Source organism: Geotrypetes seraphini, chromosome 1, assembly GCF_902459505.1.
Source record: "Geotrypetes seraphini chromosome 1, aGeoSer1.1, whole genome shotgun sequence".
Taxonomy (NCBI): Eukaryota; Metazoa; Chordata; class Amphibia; order Gymnophiona; family Dermophiidae; genus Geotrypetes; species Geotrypetes seraphini.
In genome coordinates this window covers 519,132,903-519,156,291 of record NC_047084.1, presented here as the reverse complement: position 1 = coordinate 519,156,291, position 23,389 = coordinate 519,132,903, and the positions used below count along the sequence as shown (strand labels likewise).

The following is a 23,389-nucleotide window of genomic DNA, read 5'->3' as shown; positions in this document are numbered from 1 at the left end:
GCCTGGCTAACAATTTCTCTATAACCATGAAGTGCATCACACTCTTCTACCACGGTCTCAGAACTGGAGCCTACGCATGGTATTTATATCACAAACTCGAGTGATCAGCGTAGCAATTTAGCTCCCTGCTCCAATCATTGACCGCTTAGGTTTTAAAACATATAAACTTTAATAATTTAATCTTAAAATATTTCTTGTAGAAAACTTTTTTTTATATATACTTTTAGTTCATTTTATTTTAATTCATTTTATAGAAAACCTCACTATCAGTGCAAATTTGCCCACATTGTATGCACTATTAAGGATTTGAAAAAATGACAAGCTACTTATCTTTAAACAGCGCTTGTCTCTGGATATCTTTTTTTCAGCAGTGCTCAAATAGTTCCACAAGCCAGTATTGCACAAGCTGACGCGGCCAGCGTTTCGCGGACTCACTGTTTGTCCGCTGCTTCAAGGCCAGCACTGCGGCATTCAATTCTAAAAATAAAGAACTACATTAGTTTTTTACTAAAACACTAAACCAATTAGTTCAGTAAGATGTTACTTACAGCATTCAGTTCCAACGAACACAAAAGCAATATTAAAAATCGGAACCTAGGGGCTCCCCTTGCAAAGCATTGTGTGGATTTTGACCATCAATTTGTATCTTTAAAGGTGGTGGTCATTGAAGTTTTATTCCAGGGGGCACTTTAGGCATTTTTTGGCTCAACATGAGCAGCGATGAATCCACAGGTTGGATACGCTGAGCCCTAGGGGTCTCAATAAAAACATGGAGTGGCAGCATTTTTATTGATAAATATAGTCTGTTCCTTTAAAAAATCTCTCTAAAAACTTCCCTTTAAGACTGCTATGTATGCTAAAGTGGGAGGTGTCTTGTGATGAGGCATGTGACGTTGGATTGTCATGTGATAGATTTGTATAAATACCAGCCTCTGGTGCCATTTTAGTTTGGTTTGAAAAATTTGACGTTGGAACTGAATGCTGTAAGTAACATCTTACTGAACTAATTGGTTTAGTGTTTTAGTAAAAAACTAATGTAGTTCTTTATTTTTAGAATTGAATGCCGCAGTGCTGGCCCTGAAGCAGCGGACAAACAGTGAGTCCGTGAAACGCTGGCCGCGTCAGCTTGTGCAATACTGGCTTGTGCAACTATTTGAGCACTGCTGAAAAAAAGATATCCAGAGACAAGCGCTGTTTAAAGATAAGTAGCTTGTCATTTTTTCAAATCCTTAATAGTGCATACAATGTGGGCAAATTTGCACTGATAGTGAGGTTTTCTATAAAATGAATTAAAATAAAATGAACTAAAAGTATATATAAAAAAAAGTTTTCTACAAGAAATATTTTAAGATTAAATTATTAAAGTTTATATGTTTTAAAACCTAAGCGGTCAATGATTGGAGCAGGGAGCTAAATTGCTACGCTGATCACTCGAGTTTGTGATATAAATACCATGCGTAGGCTCCAGTTCTGAGACCGTGGTAGAAGAGTGTGATGCACTTAATGGTTATAGTGGTATGCTAGTTTGTTTCCATTTATAATTTACTACCACTTGGGATACTTATTTAACAATTTCTCTAGCAAGATACTGTCAATCAGGTCAGACTTTCATTGTTACACTTGCCTGCCACACCTTATCTACTACTGATTCATTAGATACCTTGCATTCAACTTTAAGTAGTAGCTTCTGTGCATTTAATCTCACTCCACAGGCTGTTCTGATCCAACACTGTACCACATGACCCACTACCGTCAAACTTTTTCAAGCTATCTGAATGTCAGCTTATTGGATTTATCCATACTATGATAATCCACTACAGGATATTCCATCTGACAATTAAGGGCAATAACATGGGTGCCAACTTCCATTTATATTAAAAAATAGAAAGGATTGTTCTTATTCAGTGGAAGGACTCTTGGAACAGACACAAATCTTGCGTCCACATTTGACAGGATTCAGGCGGTCACACAGCACAAAAACTGCACTCTTAGGATTGACTGCTCGTGTCTTGCAGGATTTAGACAAAGACTCTACGGTGGTGTTTATCTCCTTAGACGTTTCGGATAAATTTGATACAATAGATCATGATCTCCTACTGTCTAGGCTTCGATTCATTGGTATTGGGGTTGCAGGTTATCCATGTTTTTCTCATACTTTCAAAACAGGAATTACTGTATATAGTTCAGTGGCAAGGTGAAAAAACATGACCATACTCTTTCCATGAGTTTCATCTTAGCTCCCATGCTCTTCAAACATCTACCTGGCACCTCTCTTGAAATTCATCCTGTCACTCATCTTTGTCTCTTATATGAATGTGGATGATATCCATATTTCGGCTAGATTACCCAATAAGAGCACCGAGAAAACAAATAATTTGAAGCAACATATAAATCAGGTAGCAGCTTGGTTTCATAATCCCAGGCTGAAGTTTAATCTAGGGAAATCTAAACTTATTGTTTTTGAGATGTACATTGCTGCCTACAATTGTGAGTCCCCTCATGATGTCTGATACTGTAATTACTAGAGTTGATTCACTTAAAGTCTTAGGTTTCTATCTAAAGTTACTCCCATCATTCATTATATATAATTTATGCTATTTTTATTGCTTATTGTGTAGTACTTTGTTACACATCTCAAAGCATGCTACAGATTTCTATTCTACCAAAGCATGCTACAGATTTCTATTCCACCAATCCTTAACAGTCTTATGCTTGGTGATTGCAATAGCTAGATTTTATATATTGTTGCAGATTTTTAGGTTTTGTTGTAGCTTTTTCGAAGTGTTAAACATGGTTGTTTCTATTTAACATTAAACTGGACTAGCATAGCACTGGATCCTGTATGGGTCGTTTAAAGCTGGGTTCAATTTTGGGCACATATCCATTTAGGAGCCATTTAGGAGATAACAATCAATTCATGGTGTTAACAGGAACTTAATTGGCAGTTGGTACTTATACGTGAATCTGCCCTATGCTCAGCTTATAACATGTATTTCTACTGTAGCCTCCAACTATCTTTATAAACTGCTACAAAATGATGATAGATACAACAACCTAGCAGTGTGGGTTCATAAATGTGTATATGAACCCACCAATTTTGGGTGAAAATATATCTATCCCAGGACAAGCAGGCAGCATATTCTCAACATATGGGTGACGTCATCCACGGAGCCCCGATGCGGCCAGCTTCCCAAGCAGACTTGCATCGCATCGGGGCTTGGTGAATGACATCACCCATATGTTGAGAATATCTGCCTGCTGTCCCTGGATAACACCTGTTACGGTAAGAACTGTGCTTTTTGTGCAGATTCTTCAGAAATGCCTCCACCAGCCCGTTATTACTTGAAAACATGGCTGTATGAAACTCTCTACGGCATTTGTATTATCATTGAATCTGCACTTAACTGTATATACTCAAATATAAACCTAAATTTTGAGCCAAACAGATAGCTCAAAAATGGGGTTCTCAGTTTATATTTGAGTCTTCCCCCTCTTAGACCCATCACAGGCTTATTCACGGGCCTACCTTAAACCCTGCTGGTTCGGTGGTGAGCCAAGGCAAGAGCTATCCTCCTGCCCTGTGCAGTATCAAAATGGCTGATGTGAGTTCCCACAGTGGTTGCTATGTTTATTTACTGTCTTTTCATGAAGAGATTCACCCAAAGCGGTTACAATTTATTGAACAGTAATCAGGTACTCTTAAGTATTTTCACTTTCTGTCCCTATAGGCTCAATCTAACTGTGATATGTGGTGCAATGGAGGGATTAAATGACTTGCTCAGAGTCGCTATGATTGAACTCACAACCTCAGGGTGTGGAGGCAGCAGGTCTAACCACTAGGCCACCTACGCCCACAATAACCTTGCAAGACTTATGTGAGTCCGGTTTATATTCGAGTCAACCTTCCCCCCCTCCCCCCTTTTTTGGGTGAAAAAGGTTATCTCAGTTTATATTCAGATGGGTTTATATTTGAATATATACAGTAAATTTCATTGCACAAAATAAGGGAGTGTAGCCATGGCAGAGGTATGGGTGGATGAGGGGCATTCCCAGAAATTAGGCACAATATTATCAGTTTGGTGCAAACAATTACACCAGCTTTTGGCAGTTGTAAATGCAAAATGTACGCTAAGCTGCTAATCTGTAAAGGTTGTTCCACATAAAGCACCCTTTACAGAACACTATCAGTGCAAATCATCCTGGTGCCTAACTTTGGAAGCCATGTATTTTGAATCTATCTCATAGTGATTAACTGTGCTTGCTTTGTTTTAGGCATTGCGTATTTAAACGGTATGTGCAGCGAGAAAAGAAAGTGTACTATTGCAGAAGACAGTGGTCTGAATCTGGCATTTACCATTGCACATGAAATGGGGCACAAGTAAGTTAGTTTTATAAAAGTCATGACCTTCCTTTCTGAACCTGTTATTAAAAACTTGGAGACCTGTGGAAAGCAATCATACTTCCAGAAATTATTAATTTAGAATGCTGTTAGGGTAATTTTAGGGCAGTGTGCTTAAGTGAGTAGAATCTAAAGACAGCAGAATAAACCTACACTGTGGAGCAGAGTCAGCGTATCCAATGATGCATGAATAGAGATGTGCTGTGTCCTACAGACACACTTTTTCTAAATAGTTATATTAAAGCTGTCAAGCTCTTTTTTGAGCCCTCTTTGATATTACTGTTTTGCTTCCATCTGAAGTCTTTGAAGTGGGATATTTTAGTATGAAAACGGACAATGGTTTAAATACAGCAGTCTGACACTATGGAATTTTGTGTTCTTATAGAGACCTAACGAATGATAAAACACAGATTTGATATAAGAGAAGGGAGTCTGGTTGTAATGGAATTTTGTTAGAAGAAAATGATGGGCAATCAATTTGAAAAGTAGTAACACGTGACTGATAAACCAATGGAGAAACAATAAACAGATCCCGGGAATAAAAACATGGCAAAGTGGAATGAATGAACTGGCAAGTCCCAGATCCATTGACAACAAATAAAAATTAAAAACAATACATACAGTTGTGAAAGTCACTAGTCCAATAAAAGTGGCAAATATTGCTCATAATTGTAACTGGCACTGGTTCAAGAAAGGCAGCAAATAGTCCCAGATATGTGCCATCACACTGTTATACCATTTGTCACTAGACTTGTTGCATTTGGAGTTATCAACTTCAGCCATCACCAGTTACATTGATACATATTTGGGGCTAACCAGAGAGTTCCCTGGAGGAATCTGGTCACATCAGGATGAGCCGCCAGAGCCTACTCTTCCTGGGTGGAGTCTCGGGCAGTTCCTCCCACAGAGATCTGTTGAGCAGCTACTTGGTCTACTCTTCATACCTTTTCTAGATTTTACAGAGTAGATGTAGCAGCTCAGGAGGACACTGCTTTTGAGTGCTCGGTTTTGTGGGAAGGCTCTTCTGTCCCTCCCTAGATGTCAGCCACTGCTTTGATACATCACCACACGTGCGGAATCTGGAGTAGATGTAACTGAATGAAAGATTAGGTTCTTACCTGGATAATCTTCTTTCAGTTAATTTAGCATGGATTCTGTATAGCCCACCCTCTGTCTTTCCTGTATTGCTTGCTTTCTGCATCGATTATTTCGTGTTCCAGGCCTGGAGTTCTTCTCCTGTCAACCAGATGGCTAAATGCCAAGAAACCCGGTATATATGTGTATACCTTAATGTTAGTGCCAATTGCACACAGAAGGTTCTTTCTCTATGGTTGTATTTCAGTTGCTATGATGTATTTTTCTAATTCTTGTTCTTTAAGTTACAGAGGACCAGACTTGCTTGTTGTTTGCAGGGAGTTTCCCCATTCCCCTCCTCTTGTCTTCTGTTATAGTGGAGCTCGATTGCTTTGGGACTAAACTAAGGTGTAGACTCGGGCTCCACTTCTATAGGGGAGGTGCTCAAAGCTGTAAGTATTCTCTCTTTGCAAGTTGGGAAGAGATAAATCACCACATGTACGAAATTCCTTGTAAATTAACTGAAAGAAGATTATCCAGGTAAGAACCTAATCTTTCATTCTTAAGAATAATTTCTCCCAAGGAACAAGGAAAAATCCCATTGAATAGTTTGAAATTCATCCAATCTGTTATGGCTCTTTTAAACAGTTATGCTCCACTACCCCTACTCACCGGCATAGCCACTGCCTCGATCTTGTCTTCTTCTCCCTCTCTAACTTCTGTATCTCAGTGCTCCCCATCTCTGACTATCATCTGATATCCTTCACACTTACCTACCCTCCCCCTCAGTCATGCCCAGCCATCACCAACAGGTTTAAAAATCTTCCAGCCCTTGATCCTGCTACGCTCTCCACCACTATTTCACCTCTCCTTGCCTCCACTATGTTATCCAAGTCTATCGATGAGGCTGTTTCATTGTAGAACTCTATTCTCTCCTCTGCTCTGGGCAGCTTACTCCCCTTGTTCACCACTCTGTCAGGTGCACCAGACCCCAGCCTTGGCTGACTTCTATCTACTACCTATTGTATGTTCCTGTACCCCCTCTGCCAAGCATCTCTGGCTTAAATCTCATACACATGCTGAATTCCTACATTTTAAACTTATTCTGGCCTCCTTTAATTCTGCTCTTACACTGGCCAAGCAAAACTACTATGTCCACTTAATTAACTCTCTTTCTTCCAAGCCACGCTGAATTCCCTCCTCTGAACCCTCCTGTCTCTCCTGGATGGCTGAATACTTCCATGACAAGGTTCACAAGATCGCCCTTGAATTCGGTGCTAAGTCACATCCTTCTCCCTTTACCCCCATTCACTCTCCTGACCTTCCAGTTCCCATCAGCCCTTCTTTCTTCACCCAAACAACTCATGGCATACCTGCATATCCTCCTCCCCCCCTTTGCCCAGTCCCACCCTCTTTATCCTCCTCCAACTCCCACCAACTTTTCTTCCTCTCTGAAATCATGGAGGAACAAACTGCACAACTTCTGTCTTCAGCCAAGCACACTACATGCCTCTCTGACCTTATTCCCACCCCTCTACTTGACCCCATCTCTCATACTGTTATCTCTACTATCTATCATATCCTCAACGTATACATTTCCGATGCCTTCTAACATGTGGTGGTTAAGCCACTTTTCAAAACCCCTTGCTGAGCCCCACCTGCCTGTCCAACTATTGCCCTGTCTCCCTTCTTCCATTCCTATCCAAGCTACTCAAGTATGCTGTCCTCTGTCACTGCCTTGACTTCCTTTCATCTAGTCCAACACTTGATCCTCTACAATTTGGCTTTTCCCTCCTACATTACAGAGACCGCCCTTACCAAAGTCAGCAGTGACCTGTTCCTGGCCAGATCCAAGGACATTTACTCAGTCCTCATTCTTCTTAATCTGTCTGCTGCTTTTGATACTGTTAATCACTGCCTACTTCTTGATACACTGTCTTCACTTGGATTCCATGAATCTGTCCTCTTGGTTTACCTCCTACCTCTCGCATCACATCTTCAGTGTATGTATTGGTGGATTCCTCTCTTCTGCCATCCCGCTAGCAATTGGTGTATCCCAGGGTTTTTAAGGATTTCTCTTTTCTCTCTACACCTCTTCCCTTGGTGCCCTGATCTCCGCCCATGGCTTCCAGTATCAACTATATGCTGATGATTCCCAAATCTATCTCTCTACTACTGAGATTTCTCCAAAAATCCAGGAAAATGTCTCCTCCTTTTTGATATTGCTGCCTGGATATCCTGCCGCCTCCTGAAACTAAACATGTTCAAGACTGAGCTGCTCCTCTCCTTCCAAACCCTCTGCTCCATTCTTTCTTTTTATAAATAATACGGTTATTGTTTCCATCTCCTCTGCTCGTAACCTTGGTGTTGTCTTCCACTCCGATCTCTCATTTTCTACGCACATCCATCAGACTTCTAAAGCCTGTCACTTCTATCTCTACAACATCTCCAAAGTTCATTCTTTCCTCTAGGAGCACACTACCCAGACCCTTGTCCACAGCCTTGTAACCTCACACTTAGACTACTACAATTTACTTTTACCAGGTCTCCCGCTGAGCTACCTCTTCACCCAGCAATCTGTACAAAACTCTGCTGCATGACTTATCTTCTGCCAACTCCACTACACTCATGTTATACTTCTCCTCAAATTACTTCACTGGCTCCTTTCCATCTTCAAATACAGTTCAAACTCCTACTAACCTACAAATGTGTTCATTATGCAGCCCCTCAGTATCTCTCCTCACTTGTCTTTCCTTACATGCTTCCCCGAGAACTCTGTTCCCCAAATAAGTTGTTTTTATGTGTACTCTTCTCCTCCACTGCCAATTCCTAACTTCATTCTTCTCATTTGTAATGCATTGCCATTAGTGCTGCCCGATTCAGGAAAAAAATATTTTGATTTGATTTGATTCAGCCTATTGAATTGATTTTTCGATTCGATTTTCCTGCCTAATTGAGTGTTTTTTCCAAACATCCTGGTGGGTTTATTTTATAGCCCTCTCCTACCCACACTGGCGCTATGGTGTAAACAAAACAAACAAAAAAGACTTTTCCTCTCTCTGTTAAATCTAGCTCTTGTTTGCGGTCTCTGATACCAGCTCTGGCAGGATACAAATTTCAAATCTGACACATTGTAATCAAAGAAAAGAAAATTATTTTTTCTACCTTTTGTTGTCTGGTCATTATTCAAATCATGTTGGTCCCAGGCTCTGCGACAAACGTCTTCTGATAACTCGCTTGCCAGGATCTTTCCCATTTGTCGTTTTATTCTTTCTCCATGGTAACCATCCATCTTCCATCTCTATCTTCCTCTTCCATTTCCCTTCCCTCCTCTTGAGGTCTGGTATCTTTCCTTTTTTTTCATCTCTAGTCCCGCAGCTGCATCGATGGACCACACCATCCCCAGATTCACCATATCTCCTATTTTCAACTACCCTTTCAGCCAACATCTCTCCCTCTTTCCCCACCAGCTCTCCCTTTCTCTTTCTAACTACCCTCCTATCCAATATCTCTACCCCCTCTACACCATCCTTTGTGTCCAACTTCTCTCCCATTCTATTCCTTCCCTCCCTAAATCCCATTGTCCACCATCTCTCTCCCTCTCCTGTTTTTAGATCCATTATTTCTTCTATCCCTCCCCATCTCCCCTCTCCATGATCTCCCCCAAATCCATCTCCCCTCCTCCAACATCCATCTTCTCCCTCCACCAAGTTCATCTCTCCCATCCATCTTCTCCCCATCTCTCCTTCTCCAGTCCACCAACTCTCCCAAGTCCATCTCCCCTCTCCTACCATCTACCTTTATTTTGACATTACAACATTTTGCCGGTGGTGGTAATGATTTGGCGCCTCTCATTGTGTCTTCTCTCCACTGTGGCCCGCCCTCAGTGAAAACGTCCTGTTTCTGCTTGGGTGGCCGAATGGAGAGAAGACATCTGGAGTAGCGGCAAGGTAGTGAATCGCATTTGCTACCGCCGCTTTTGCCTGGCCGGGGAGGAGAGGAGAAATACTTCTGGCCGGGAGAGAGAGAGCCTTGCTGCTGCCGATCTGCACGCAGAGGTCTGTTCGGGCTTTCCCTCTGCCACTGGAGTCCTTGCTTCTGATGTAACTTCCGGTATCACAAAACTGGATGTTATATTAGATGGAAGGACTCCGGTGGCAGAGGGAAATCCCAAACGGGTCTCTAGCAAGGGGGCCGATGAATCGGTAAGTTCAATTTTTTGACAAAACAAATTGATTCAAATCAATTCACCTGAAGTGAATTGGTGAATCGATTCAAATTGTGAATCAGGCAGCACTAGTTGCCAGAGTATGTGGTGAGAGCAGTTTAATGTAGCTGGTTTTAAAAAAGGTTGGATAAGTTCCTGGAGGAAAAGTCCATGTTCTGCTGTGAGACAGACATAGGGGAAGTCACTGCTTGCCCTGTATTGGTGACTTGGAATGCTGCTGCTTTTTTGGATTTTTGCAGGACAAAATGGTAGAATGGCAAATGGTAGAAACAATTATAAAAAATAAAATTGATTTAATGAGATGGAGTTCAGCCAAGGGAGATCTTGCCTCACCAATTTGCTTGACTTCTTTGAAGATGTGAATAAACATGTGGATAAAGGTGAGCTGGTTGATTTAGTGTATCTAGATTTTCAGAAAGCTTTTGATAAAGTTCCTCAGGAGAGGCTCCTGAGAAAATTAAACTGTCATGGGATAGGTGGCAAAGTTCATTTGTTGATTAGGAATTGGTTATTGGATATAAAACAGAGGGTAAGCTTAAATGGTCTTTTTTCTCAATGGAGGAGAGTAAACAGTGGCGTTCCGCAGAGGTCTGTACTGGGACCGGTGCTATTTAACTTATTTATAAATTATCTGGAAATTGGAACGATGAGTGAGGTGATTAAATTTTGCACATGGCACTAAACTGTTCAAAGTTGTTAAAATGCATGCGGATTGTGAAAAATTGCAGGCAGACCTTAGCAAATTGGAAGACTGGGTGTCCAAATGGCAGATGAAAATTTTTTTTTAAAACAATCTTTATTGATTTTCCAAACAACAACAGTGCAAAACACAAGTATATATACATATAATAATACAAGGAAAGCACATTGGTCTTACAGACATATATAAGCAATCATTTTAATCCTCCCACCCACCCAATAATTAAACAAGAAAACACAAATATAGAATCTTTCAATAACCTTTCCCAATTTCAAATAATAGTGCAATTTCCACCCTCCACCCTGGATGTGTAAATTCAAAGGGCAAAATCCATAATCACTCCTTACAGAATTTTGTCAATGGCTCCCAAACATCTATAAATTTCCTATAATGTCCCTGTTGTATGGCCATCATACGTTCCATTTTAAAAGTGTGGCATAGAGATTCCCACCAGAAAGTATAATTTAACCAATCCCAGTTTTTAAGTTGTATGGCAACCCCTGTCATAAAGAGAAGTTTGTTATTATGCCAGATGAAATTTAATGTGGACAAATGCAAAGTGATGCACAGGAAGCAGGACGGAAGCTACGAACTACAGACCAGTGAGTCTCACATCAATAGTGAGCAAACTAATGGAAACTCTAATCAAACACCAATTGGATACGGTCCTGAACGAGGGGAATCTGCGAGATCCCCGTCAACATGGGTTCACAAAGGGGAGGTCTTGTCAATCCAACCTGATCAGCTTCTTTGACTGGGTGACGAGGAAGCTGGATATTGGGGAGTCCCTGGACGTCGTGAACTTAGATTTCAGCAAAGCATTTGATAGCGTACCACACCGCAGGTTGTTGAGCAAGATGAGCTCTATAGGTTTGGGTGATACCTTGACTACATGGGTGGGGGACTGGCTAGGAGGTAGACTTCAGAGGGTGGTGGTGAATGGCTCCCCCTCCGAAAAGACAGAGGTGATAAGTGGAGTACCGCAGGGCTCGGTCTTGGGCCCAACCTTATTCAACATCTTCCTAAGGGACTTGGCTGAGGGGCTTCAGGGTAAATTAACGTTATTCGCCGATGACGCCAAATTATGCAATATAGTGGACAAGAACACAACAGGACCTGACAACAAATCCAAGACCGATAGTATGACACACGACCTCCTCCTACTGGAGAATTGGTCCAGGACCTGGCAACTAAACTTCAATGCCAAAAAATGCAAGGTCATGCACCTTGGCAACAAAAATCCATGTAAGACTTACACTCTTAATGGTGAGATCCTAGAGAGAACTGTAGCAGAACGAGACTTAGGGGTAATCATCAGTGAGGACATGAAGACTGCTACTCAGGTGGAGAAAGCTTCATCTAAAGCCAGACAAATCATAGGTTGCATATGCAGGAGTTTCGTTAGCTGTAAGCCCGAAGTCATAATGCCATTGTATAGGTCCATGGTGAGACCCCATCTGGAATACTGTGTACAATTCTGGAGACCACATTACCGCAAAGATGTGCCGAGACTTGAATCGGTCCAGCGAATGGCCACACGGATGGTCACAGGGCTCAGGGATCTTCCGTATGAGGAACGGCTGAATAAATTGCAGCTCTACTCCCTGGAGGAACGCAGGGAGAGGGGGGACATGATCGAAGCATTCAAATACCTCACGCGCCGTATCGAGGTGGGGGAGGATATCTTCTTCTTCAAGGAACCCACGTCAACACGAGGGCATCCATGGAAAATCAGGAGAGGGACATTGCATGGCGACACCAGGAAATACTTCTTCACCGAGAGGGTGGTGGATCGATGGAATGGTCTTCCGATACAGGTGATTGAGGCCAGCAGTGTGCCTGATTTTAAAGCTAAATGGGATCGAATGGTGGGTTCTCTTCGCAAAGGGAGGTAGGGGAGGGTCATTGGTGTGGGCAGACTTGATGGGCCTTGGCCCTTATCTGCCGTCACTTTCTATGTTTCTATATTGGGAAGAATAACCTGAATCACAGTTACCAGATGTAAGGATCCACCTTGGTGTTTAGCGCCCAAAAAAAGGATCTGGGTGTTATCGTAGACAGTACAATAAAACCTTCCACCCAATGTGTGGTGGTGACCAAAAAAGCGAACAAGATGCTAGGAATTATTTAAAAAGGGATAATTAACAAGACTAAGAATGTTATAATGCCCCTGTGTCGCTCCATGGTGTGACCTCATCTGAAGTATTGCGTTCAATTCTGGTCTCCTTATCTCAAGAAAGAGAGATAGTGGTGTTAGAAAAGGTTCAAAGAGGGGGGGGGGGGGTGTCACGTGATGCACTCAGCCTAGGAAGACGTGTTTCAGCACCTCTCCTAATCCCAGTGCTTCTTCAACGGCTTTTTCTCACTTTATTTTTGAATTTGCGGCTCCCATGCTTTTTGAATACTGCAGGATTTTCTGTGGGCTGCCTGCCTATCTCATTTCTGGAGCGATTACTGCGGTATGCCGACCAGAGCCTCGAAGCCTACTAGGTTTCCGAGAGGCCCTTCTACTCCAGCTAAGATGGCGGCATCAACACCTCCTGCACGGGCCCTGCCTAGCCCCACAATCACATTGCCGGCGGATTCGATCGAGGAGTTAAAAACATATCTTACCACTTTTCTAAATGATAAACTGACTCGCCTGCAATCCACCGTGGATGGCATCAAGGATACAGTGGAGAGGCAAGCCGCGCGCTTACAACAAGTGGAGGATAGGGTTTCCATGCAGGAGGATCGCACGGGAGTGATGGAAGCAGGAGCCCGGGCCCTGGAAGAGAAGGTGCGCAGGCTTGAGGACCGGGCCGAAGATTTGGAGAATCGGAGCCGCCGGAACAATGTCCAGCTCGTTGGTTTGCCGGAATCGCTCACAGAGGTGGATTTGCGGACTTTGGTGTCCACGTGGCTGCCCAAAGAGATCGGCATGGCGCTGGAAGATGCCGCCTTGTTGATTGAGCGGGTCCATCGCTTGGGAATACGCTGCGATAGAGACCGTTGACCGAGGCCAGTTATTGCCCGCGTTCTCAATTTTGCCGACAAACACCAGCTCATGGCATGCTACAAGGTGAAAGGTGGCCTTTCGTATGAGGGCCAGCGGATCCTGATTTACTAGGATTACTCCCCCCGGGTCTCTGAGCAGCACAGAGCGATGGGCGCCGTATTGCACCCAGCTTCATCAATGGCAGATGCGTTTCGTCTTGCAGTATCCGGCGAAACTCCGCGTACAACATGAAAACATGGCCTATTTTACCTCGCCGGCAGAGATCCGCGATTTCCTGGAGGGCTTACTGGGCTGATATTCTATCCAGAATGGATACCGCTGATTCTGCTCCCAGCTTGTTGACTTGCTTTTGGACACTGGGACTTGCCTTATGCTGCCTAAGGACCCTTAATTATCTTGCCTAACATGACTTTTCTGTTCTTTCGCCTATTGCTTTCTATGTCTCTGCTTTCGCTATTCATCTTGTATTTGTATTTCTCTTTCTTTCCCTCTCTCTGGATTGGGGCTTGCTTAATTTCTGCTTTTTACTATTCTTCTTCTCTTTTCTCTTTCACCCACTCCCCCCCCCCCCACTATTAGTAGTGGCACCTGCTCGAGCATGAGGTGGGGGGTCTGCTTGAAATTTGGTTTTGGTCCTTTTACTTTCCCTCTCTATAGTTTTTCAGCTCTCTAAACTTTCTTTCTCCCTATTCTTTCTCGGGAAAGGAGGAGGGGGGGGCTGGGGCTCTCTCTTTTTGTTTCTTTTTTGTTTTTTCTTGTAATAGGTAACACTATTGGCAATGTGGGCTTATGTGACTTTACATGTTTGATGGTAGCACGGCTGCACTAGTGGAGCTGCGAAGCCTCGGCCCTTTATCTGTCCTGGCAGTACATGTTGCTCTGGTACATAAGCCTTCTCCTTCATATGTCATGTCATTGTTCATTTTGCCATGGGTTATCTTTGACTGGGGGAGGGGGGAGTTCAGGATCTAGGGCTCCTTTGGGTTCCGAGGGGGGGGGTTGATCCATGGACTTCAGAGATATAGGGGGCTGGATAGGGAGGGGGAATGGGTTATGGTCTAGGGGTGGTAGATGGTATTCTTGGCTCCGTGGCAATGGTGGTTGTTGGGGGGTGGCGGGGGCGGTTGTGCTACTCCTCTTTATTGGTAGGGGGTAGGGGGGATGCTTTCCTTGTGCTAGTTTTTTTGTGGGCTGTTCCGCGGGTAGCCCTTGAAATTTTGGGGGCACGGATAGTAGGTCAGGAAATGCCTCTTTCTTTTTTGATTTTTCTCCTTTTATTTTCTTTGCTCCCTTTATTGGGTTTGGGAGAGATGCTGGACGGATGAGTGCGGGTGGTTTCTTTTGGAAATAGGGATATGGTTGTCCTGGGAGGGGGTGGGGGGAGGAGAGAATGGCTGTGTGTGTGTAGTGTGATTGTGGTTGTTGGATGGTTAGTGGGCAGAGGGTTAGAGGGTAGGGGGGACTTTAGTAGAAGGGAGGCTGGGGGACTGCAGGGGCCAGGTCCATTTCTTCATTGCCATTCTTAGGAGTCCATAGTATGTTATTGAGAAAGACATGGGGGAAGCCACTGCTTGCCCTGAATCAGTAGCATGGAATATTGATACTCCTTGGGTTTTGGCCAGGTATTAGTGACCTGGATTGGCCACCGTGAGAACGGGCTACTGGGCTTGATGGACCATTGGTCTGACCCAGTAAGGCTATTCTTATGTTCTTACTTGTGATTTGGATTGACCTCCGTGAAGATTGGATGCTAGGCTAGATGGTCCATTGGTCTTACAAAGTAAGGCTATTCTTATGTTCTTATCTTGATGCCCCATATGCCTGGAATAAGCTATCTGAGTCCATGCGTCATGCCCCTTACCTTGTTCCAAAGTAGGCTGAAAACCCTTCTCTTTGAGATAGCAACTCATAACCTTATTCCCCACTCCCTCTACTCACCACCCTAGCCAGCAGTTTAACCATTCCTGCTAACTGTATCCCCTACCCTGGCATCAGTTTGTCTGTCTTTATTGATTAGATTGTGAGCTCATTTGAGCAGGGACTGTCTCCTTTGTGATTCTGTACAGCGCTGCATACATCAAGTAGTACTCTCTCCTCAAAAATGGATATCCTGTCCTATTAACCCTCTTTCTTCCTCCCCTCTTAAAGTCAATCAATTTGTACCTTTGCTTAATTTTTGTAAACCGCATAGAACTTCACGGTATTGCGGTATATAAGCTGTTATTATTATTATTACTCTAGAAATAATAGTAGTAGTAATGAAAATGAGCCCCACTGTGGATTAAGAACTGGTTAAAAGATAGAAAACAGAGTAAGGTTAAATGGTCAGTATTTTCTTTTATTTTTCATCCCCCCTGATTTCAGTATTTTCACTGGAGAAAGGTAGATAGTGGGGGAGTCTACTGGGATCTTTGCTTTTTAACATTTATAAAAGATCTAAAGATGGGAATAACTAGTGAGCTAATTAAATTTGCTGATATCACAAAATCATTAAAATTGTTAAATCGCAAGAGGATTGTGAAAATTTGCAAGAGGACTTTACAAGACTGGGAGACTGGACATCCAAATGGCTCACATTAAACCTCATCTGCAAATGCAAAGTGATGCATATGGGAAAGAGGACCTCAAATTATAGCTAAGTGATGTAAGGTTCATTTTAGGAGTCTCCACCTAAGAAATGGATCTAAATTTCATTTTTTAATGATATGTTGAAACCATCTGCTCAGTTTGCAGTAGTGGCTAAAAAAGCAAATAGAATCTCCCTTCTTCGGAACTTGAGCTCTCTCCAAGTTTTCCGCAAACATCTGAAAACCTGGCTTTTCTCAAAAAATGTAAGTCTCCCTCCAACTTAGGAATCAAGGAAACTCTTATATCTTGGCATCCCAAGTCCTCTAAATTTTCTTCACACTTCTACCTCTAACCCTCTGTTGTAGTTCCTTCCTATTTTTCCTACTGTAAACTGCGTCGAGCTCTACGAACGTGGAGATGATGCGGTATACAAACCTAAGGATTAGATTAGATTAGAATCCTAGGAATTATCAGGAAAGGAATGGAAAACAAAAATGAGAATGTTATAATGGCTTTGTATCACTCTAAGGTAAGGCTGCACCTCGAATATGCTATGCAGTTCTGGTTACTGCATCTCCAAAAAGATACAGTGGAATTAGAAAAGGTACAGAGAAGGGGAACAGAAATCATGATAGGGATGAGATGACTCCCGTATGAGGAAAGGCTAAAACTTCTAGGGCTCTTCCGCTTGGAGAAGACACAGCTGGAGGGGGGGGGAGGGGAAACATGATAGAGATCTATTAAATCATGAGTGGAATGGAACTGCTAGATGTGAATCACTTATTTACCCCTTCCCAAAAAAACTAGGGGGTCCTTTTATCAAGCCACGGTAGGGGTTTAACGTGTGTAATACCACGCATTAAACCGCCTGCCGCACTAGCCGCTAACGTCTGCATTGAGCAGGCATTAGTTTTTTAGCCAGCTGCGGGGGTTAGCACGTGATGAAATGTCTGACACGCTAACCCAGATAAAAGGACCCCTAGGTCTAGGGTGCATTCAATGAAACTACTAAGAAGTAAATTTAGAACAAACCAGAGAAAATATTTCTCCACTCAACATGTAATTAAACTCTGGATTTTTTTGCTATATAATATGATAACATGCAATTAGCTTAGCAGGTGTTTAAGAAAGATTTAGATAATTTTCCTAAAAGAAAAGTTCATAAATCATTATTAAGATGGTTTAGGAAAATCCACTGCTTATTTCTAGATTAAGCAGGATAAAATCTTTTTACTCTTTTTGGATTTCACCAGGCTCTTGTGACCTGGATTGACCACTGTTGGAAACAGGATACCGAGTAGACCTTTGGTCTGTCCCAGCATGGCAAATCTTATGTGTGTTCTTATGTTCTTATTTAAATATGATGAGTGAAACATGCAGTTTAGTATACTTTTAAAATCATTTTCCTAATTTAGAAACAGCCCTTTTTCTCAAAAGTAAAGTTGGGTCCTGTGTTTAAGAACATTTCTCCTATTCTGCCAGTAACAGGGTAAGAACATAAGTTGGCATGCTGAAAACCAAGTTGGAAGCCAGGAGCAGAAGAGGAAACACAATTCTCCAGCCCCAGGAAGGAAAAGGAATCTAGGACTACTTCATTTCAGGAACAGAAGGGGTCCCTGGAATGAAGTTCAGTTTCTGAGAACTAGATGCACTAAAGTCAGCGATCGTCTAATGACCGTTGCTAAACCGGTTTTACCGACCCAATGCACAAAACCACTCACCGTTTGGTTTTGTGCACGATCGCTCATTCTCCAGTCTGGCCATGCAAATAAGGTCATTAATATTGAAATGAAATGTAAATTAGCAGAGTGATTAATGCTCTAACATGGCTTCTTGAGGCACAAAAAAAGTGATCGCTTTTAGCGATCCTAAAAATGCGACTGGTCAAGACCAATCACTTATCTGTCCTAACAATACAAATTAATATATTTATAACATGCCATACTGTTTTGTTTCTTTTAAAGGGCACAGATGCTATGCGTGTGTTAAACACACATAATATCTGTCCCATTTAAAAAAATAACAGCACACAAGTTAAGCCACCGCCTCCCCCAATGACGAGCTTCCACCCCCTACAACAACCACATGTCCCCAAGCCTCCCTACAGAGAGACAGGAGGAATGCCCACTCCCTCCTGTCACAGCAAAAAAAAACCTGTGCCAGCCAAAATTGGCAGGAGGGATGCTCACTCCCTCTTGCCACCAGATGCTCCCCTCACCATCCCTCCCCTCCCCCTTCCCTGCCCCCCAAAAATGCAGAAGGGATGCCTACTCCCTCCTGCCACCGGAACCTCCCCCGAACCCCTCATACCTTTGTCTGAAATTGAGAGCAGGAGGGAGGTTTGGTCCCTCCAGCATCAAGGTCCGCCAGCTCAAAATGGCAGGCCTTCCCCTCCCCGGTGCATCATGTGATGCATGGTGAGGGGCCTAAGGCCCTGATTGGCTTAGATGCCTAAGGCCTCTCCAAAGGGGGGACGGTAAGGGTTGGTTTGCCGGGGGGGGGGGGATGCCTGGTGTGGGAGGTCTCCACTGGCAGGAGGGAGTGGGCATCCCTCTTGCCATTTTTGCTGTCTCAGGGGGGTCACCTGGCAGGAGAGAGAGAGAGGGCATTCTTGCTGCCATTTTTGCTGCCATGGGTTGCTGAGGCAGGAGGGAGTGGGCATCTCTCCTGTATTTTGTGCGGGCGGCCATCATTGTTAGGGGTGTGTTCGGGGACCCACGGTTGTCATGGGGGGGGTGTTGCAACACCTGTGGTTGGGAGAGGGGGCTGGCACAACATTTTTTTTTTCTATGGGGATAGATATTGTGCATGGATAAACACACACAACATCTGTGTTCATTTAAAAAAAAAAAAAAAAAATAAGAAATGAAAAGGGGTTCCCTTACCCGAATAGCTGAGCAGGAGGCTACTTCGGGGCTTCCCATGCCTCTCAGCTGTTCGGGCTTCCTCTGCTGGCTCTGTGCATGTGTGAGAGTTGCTCTCACAGTGATTCATCAGCGGGATTGAGTGGGGATTATGACTAACCTCCGCTCATATCGTTTGCATGCAAACTTGTTTGTGCATCAATCACTCTTTTGGAATCAGCCAAAAATCAGACCACAGTGGACCCACTCCGTCTTACTGACCCTGTTTAGTGCATCTAGCCCTAAGTGGATCAGAACCACACATTCTTTCCATGTGGATGTTTATTTATTCATTCAATTTTATATACCATTCTCCCAAGAGAGCTCAGAATGGTTTACATTAATTTATTCAGGTACTCAAGCATTTTTCCCTGTCTGTCCCGGTGGGCTCACAATCTATCTAATGTACCTAGGGCAATGGGGGGATTAAGTGACTTGCCCAGGGTCACAAGGAGCAGCGTGGGTTTGAACCCACAGCCTCATGGTTCTGAGGCTGTGGGTTTAACCACTGCGCCACACACTTGCTAATGCTGATCTTCAGCACTAAAGTGTAAATTCTGTGAAAAGGAGGCAGCATTTAGGCATTCAGTGACCAGAATAACCTGCGTATGTGTGCACATACTGTATGTGCATAAATGCCAGTATTTAGCTGTATACCATTTTCTAAGATAAAAACTTATGTAAGAGTTTCTTTGGCATAGACTTATTGCTATTAATGCAGGAAGTTTGTGCCAAAGGAGGGGGAGGAAATGCGGCAGGGCCTTGAGCTATTTGTTAGTCTTTGTCTTTGTAGCCTCGGTTTGGTCTAGGTTAGTATCCAGTCTAATGACCTAGGACAGTGTTCTTCAACCACCGGTCCATGGACCGGTGCCGGTCCACAGAAATTTCCTGCCGGTCCACAGGGCCGGCATGTGCATCAGGCCCAAAACTGTGTTCTTCAACTGCCAGTCCGCGGTGCGATCGATGCGTTGTTAATAAGATTATATTGTGTATATATATATGAAAAATGAATGGAAAAATAGTGTTACAATTAGGACTATGGAGGCAGGGTCTGGGGTGGAGATTGGGTAGAGATGGGCAGGGTCTGGCCCATGACTTAGCCTAGTGTTCTTCAACCGCCAGTCTGCGGACTGATGCCGGTCCACAAAATAATGCTTTTATTTCTGCCGGTCCATAGGTATAAAAATGTTGAAGAACACTGACCTAGGACACTCATATAGGGTCTTGCTTTGACCAGAAGATAATAGTTTTGTGATATAAGTTGTTTCAGGATAGTATGCTAATAAAAGAAATGTCTGTTGTGAGATGATATTCAACACATACTAAATATATTTTTTTCAATCCAGCCTTTTGAAAAATATTTAGATAGTTACTGCTTTAAATTAAGAATTGCTTCATCCCTCAAAAATGTTTCCTATTTAGGCAGCATGGTGTCTTCTTTGTGCCTCAGAGGCCCTTGCTACTATCAACACAAAGTGAAGTATCTTGGATAGAAAAAAAGAAAAAAAAAATATAATTCTGATGACTGTTTATGTGATTATCATATGAGTGTTCCTAGGTTGCTTGATGCCTGTTAGTGAACTTTGCAGACATGGCTTTTGTATACTTGCTGCCATGTTTCACTTATAGTGAGGAAAAGCACTTCAACTAAATTAATAAAACATACGCCTTCCTTTCTAGAGCATCATAATAACTGCTTCTCTGAGGACAAACAAGCTATCAACCTTCTCATATTGGACAGTACACTGACTGTTAAGTTTCCAGACCTTTCTTGAATGCTTTGTGGAGCATATACATTTTTGCTTGGGGTCCTCTTCAGGTAGTTGATTCCATGGAGCCTTGCAGTTGAAAACATTTTTCATCTATTTTACTGAAGTAAAAATGAGTTTCTTTTTGTGACTTTCATTATTTCTACTTCGTTTTTTTTTTTTTTTTTTTTGCCTTTTAAGATCCCAGGATTTTCATCAAAGATTTTTGTGTTTGTAATATTTCTATGGCTACTGTTCTACACCTGTATTTGGTGAGCAGCATGGGTCAGCTTAATTTTTACAACTGAGTTTGGCTAATTTTGCTGTGGCTATTATTTTTTTTGTCATTGGTATCTGAGAAACAGAAGGCTAGAAGTTTTAAATATGTTTTCAGATTCAAAGGCACTACCGTATTTTCACGCATATAACGCGCGCGTTATACGCGTTTTTACCTACCGCGCATACCCCTCGCGCGTTATATGCGTGAGCGCGGTATACCAAAGTTTTAAAACATAGTTCCCACCCCGCCCGACGCCCGATTCACCCCCCCCAGCAGGACCGCTCGCACCCCCACCCCGAACGACCGCTCGCACGCGCTCCCATCCGCACCCGCATCCACGATCGGAGCAAGAGGGAGCCCAAGCCCTCTTGCCCGGCCGACTCCCCGACGTCCGATACATCCCCCCCCCCCCCGGCAGGACCACTCGCACCCCCACCCCGAAGGACCGCCGACTTCCCGACAATATCGGGCCAGAAGGGAGCCCAAACCCTCCTGGCCACGGCGACCCCCTAACCCCACCCCGCACTACATTACGGGCAGGAGGGATCCCAGGCCCTCCTGCCCTCGACGCAAACCCCCCTCCCCCCCAACGACCGTCCCCCCCAAGAACCTCCGACCGCCCCCCAGCCGACCCGCGATCCCCCTGGCGACCCCCACGACCCCCCCACCCCCCTTCCCCGTACCTTTGGTAGTTGGCCGGACAGACGGGAGCCAAACCCGCCTGTCCGGCAGGCAGCCAACGAAGGAATGAGGCCGGATTGGCCCATCCATCCTAAAGCTCCGCCTACTGGTGGGGCCTAAGGCGCGTGGGCCAATCAGAATAGGCCCTGGAGCCTTAGGTCCCACCTGGGGGCGCGGCCTGAGGCACATGGGCCCAACCCGACCATGTGCCTCAGGCCGCGCCCCCAGGTGGGACCTAAGGCTCCAGGGCCTATTCTGATTGGCCCACGCGCCTTAGGCCCCACCAGTAGGCGGAGCTTTAGGATGGATGGGCCAATCCGGCCTCATTCCTTCGTTGGCTGCCTGCCGGACAGGCGGGTTTGGCTCCCGTCTGTCCGGACAACTACCAAAGGTACGGGGAAGGGGGGTGGGGGGGTCGTGGGGGTTGCCAGGGGGATCGCGGGTCGGCTGGGGGGCGGTCGGAGGTTCTTGGGGGGGGCGGTCGTTGGGGGGGAGGGGGGTTTGCATCGAGGGCAGGAGGGCCTGGGATCCCTCCTGCCCGTAATGTAGTGCGGGGTGGGGTTAGGGGGTCGCCGTGGCCAGGAGGGTTTGGGCTCCCTTCTGGCCCAACTACCAAAGGTAAGGGGGGTGGGGGGGTCGTGGGGGTCGCCAGGGGGGTCGCGGGTCGGCTGGGGGGGCGGTCGGAGGTTCTTGGGGAGGACGGTCGTTGGGGGGAGGGGGGTTTGCGTCAAGGGCAGGAGGGCCTGGGATCCCTCCTGCCCGTAATGTAGTGCGGGGTGGGGTTAGGGGGTCGCCGTGGCCAGGAGGATTTGGGCTCCCTCCTGGCCCGATATTGTTGGGGAGTCGGCGGTCCTTCGGGGGGAGGGATGTATCGGACGTCGGGGGGGGGGGGGGCATCAGGCTTTCAGGATGGGGACAGACCTTCAAGGGGGGACAGTGCATGGAAGTCAGGGGGGGTGAACGGAGAGTCGGGACAGCGCACGGAAAGTCAGGGCGGGCGAAAGGAGCGTCGGGCAGCATGCGCGGTATACCCGTGAGCGCGGTATATCAAAGTTTTTGTGCAAATCATCATGATTTCTGCGCGCTATATCCGTGTGCGCGTTTTATACGGGTGCGTGTTATTTGCGTGAAAATACGGTATGTCAGTTATGATCCATATGACATATCTTCTGCTTGGAAGCTAGGTACAATTAGGGTAATTCTATGAAGTAGGCATTAACATTTACACACCGGTTAACACATGTGAAAGTTTAGAAGGCTAATGTGTATGCCAAAATTGTGTCTTAAGAACTATTATGTAACTACACACACATGTCTGGCAGTGCATAGTTTGCAGGTTGGCATTCTGGTGGGTAGAGTGTAGGAGTGCTCACTTAAAAGCATAACTTATAGACTACTATAAGTTATCTCTGAAGCAGGGTAGATAATAAACGATGATTTTTTAAATTCAAAAGTCAGATTATTTTTATAATTTAAATCAGATTTATTTTAAATTTTTTGAGGAAAAATCTATCTAAAGATAGTTTTCTATCTAAGATACATTATAGTCCAAAAGTTATTCATCGTGAAATAAGGATTAGTTTTTAATTATGAAGCGTGAGGCTGTATATTCATGCAATGTTTAAATTTTTTGGTAAATGAATTCCATTAAGCCATTCATAATGTCACGGGCAATTTTTCTGTCTAGAGGATATTATCACAGATGCTTGGTTTTGCATTTCTCAAAACTGTGAAGAAGAAGATGAGTGAGCTACAGAAGACAGTATTCTAAATTTTTCATGTGTGGACCTGGCTGATGGTCTGAGTTTAG

The 23,389-nt window shown here is 44.2% G+C and overlaps 1 protein-coding gene across 2 annotated transcripts in view; it reads left to right on the top strand.

The window, feature by feature from the left end:
- The window catches only part of ADAMTS19 (ADAM metallopeptidase with thrombospondin type 1 motif 19), a 192,852-nt gene that overhangs the window by 96,613 nt on the left and 72,850 nt on the right, over nucleotides 1–23,389 (top strand). For both annotated transcript variants that reach the window (XM_033928967.1, XM_033928966.1), the window contains exon 8: nucleotides 4,273–4,378. In XM_033928967.1, the coding sequence (XP_033784858.1) occupies nucleotides 4,273–4,378 (106 nt within the window). The remainder of the gene's footprint in view (nucleotides 1–4,272; nucleotides 4,379–23,389) is intronic.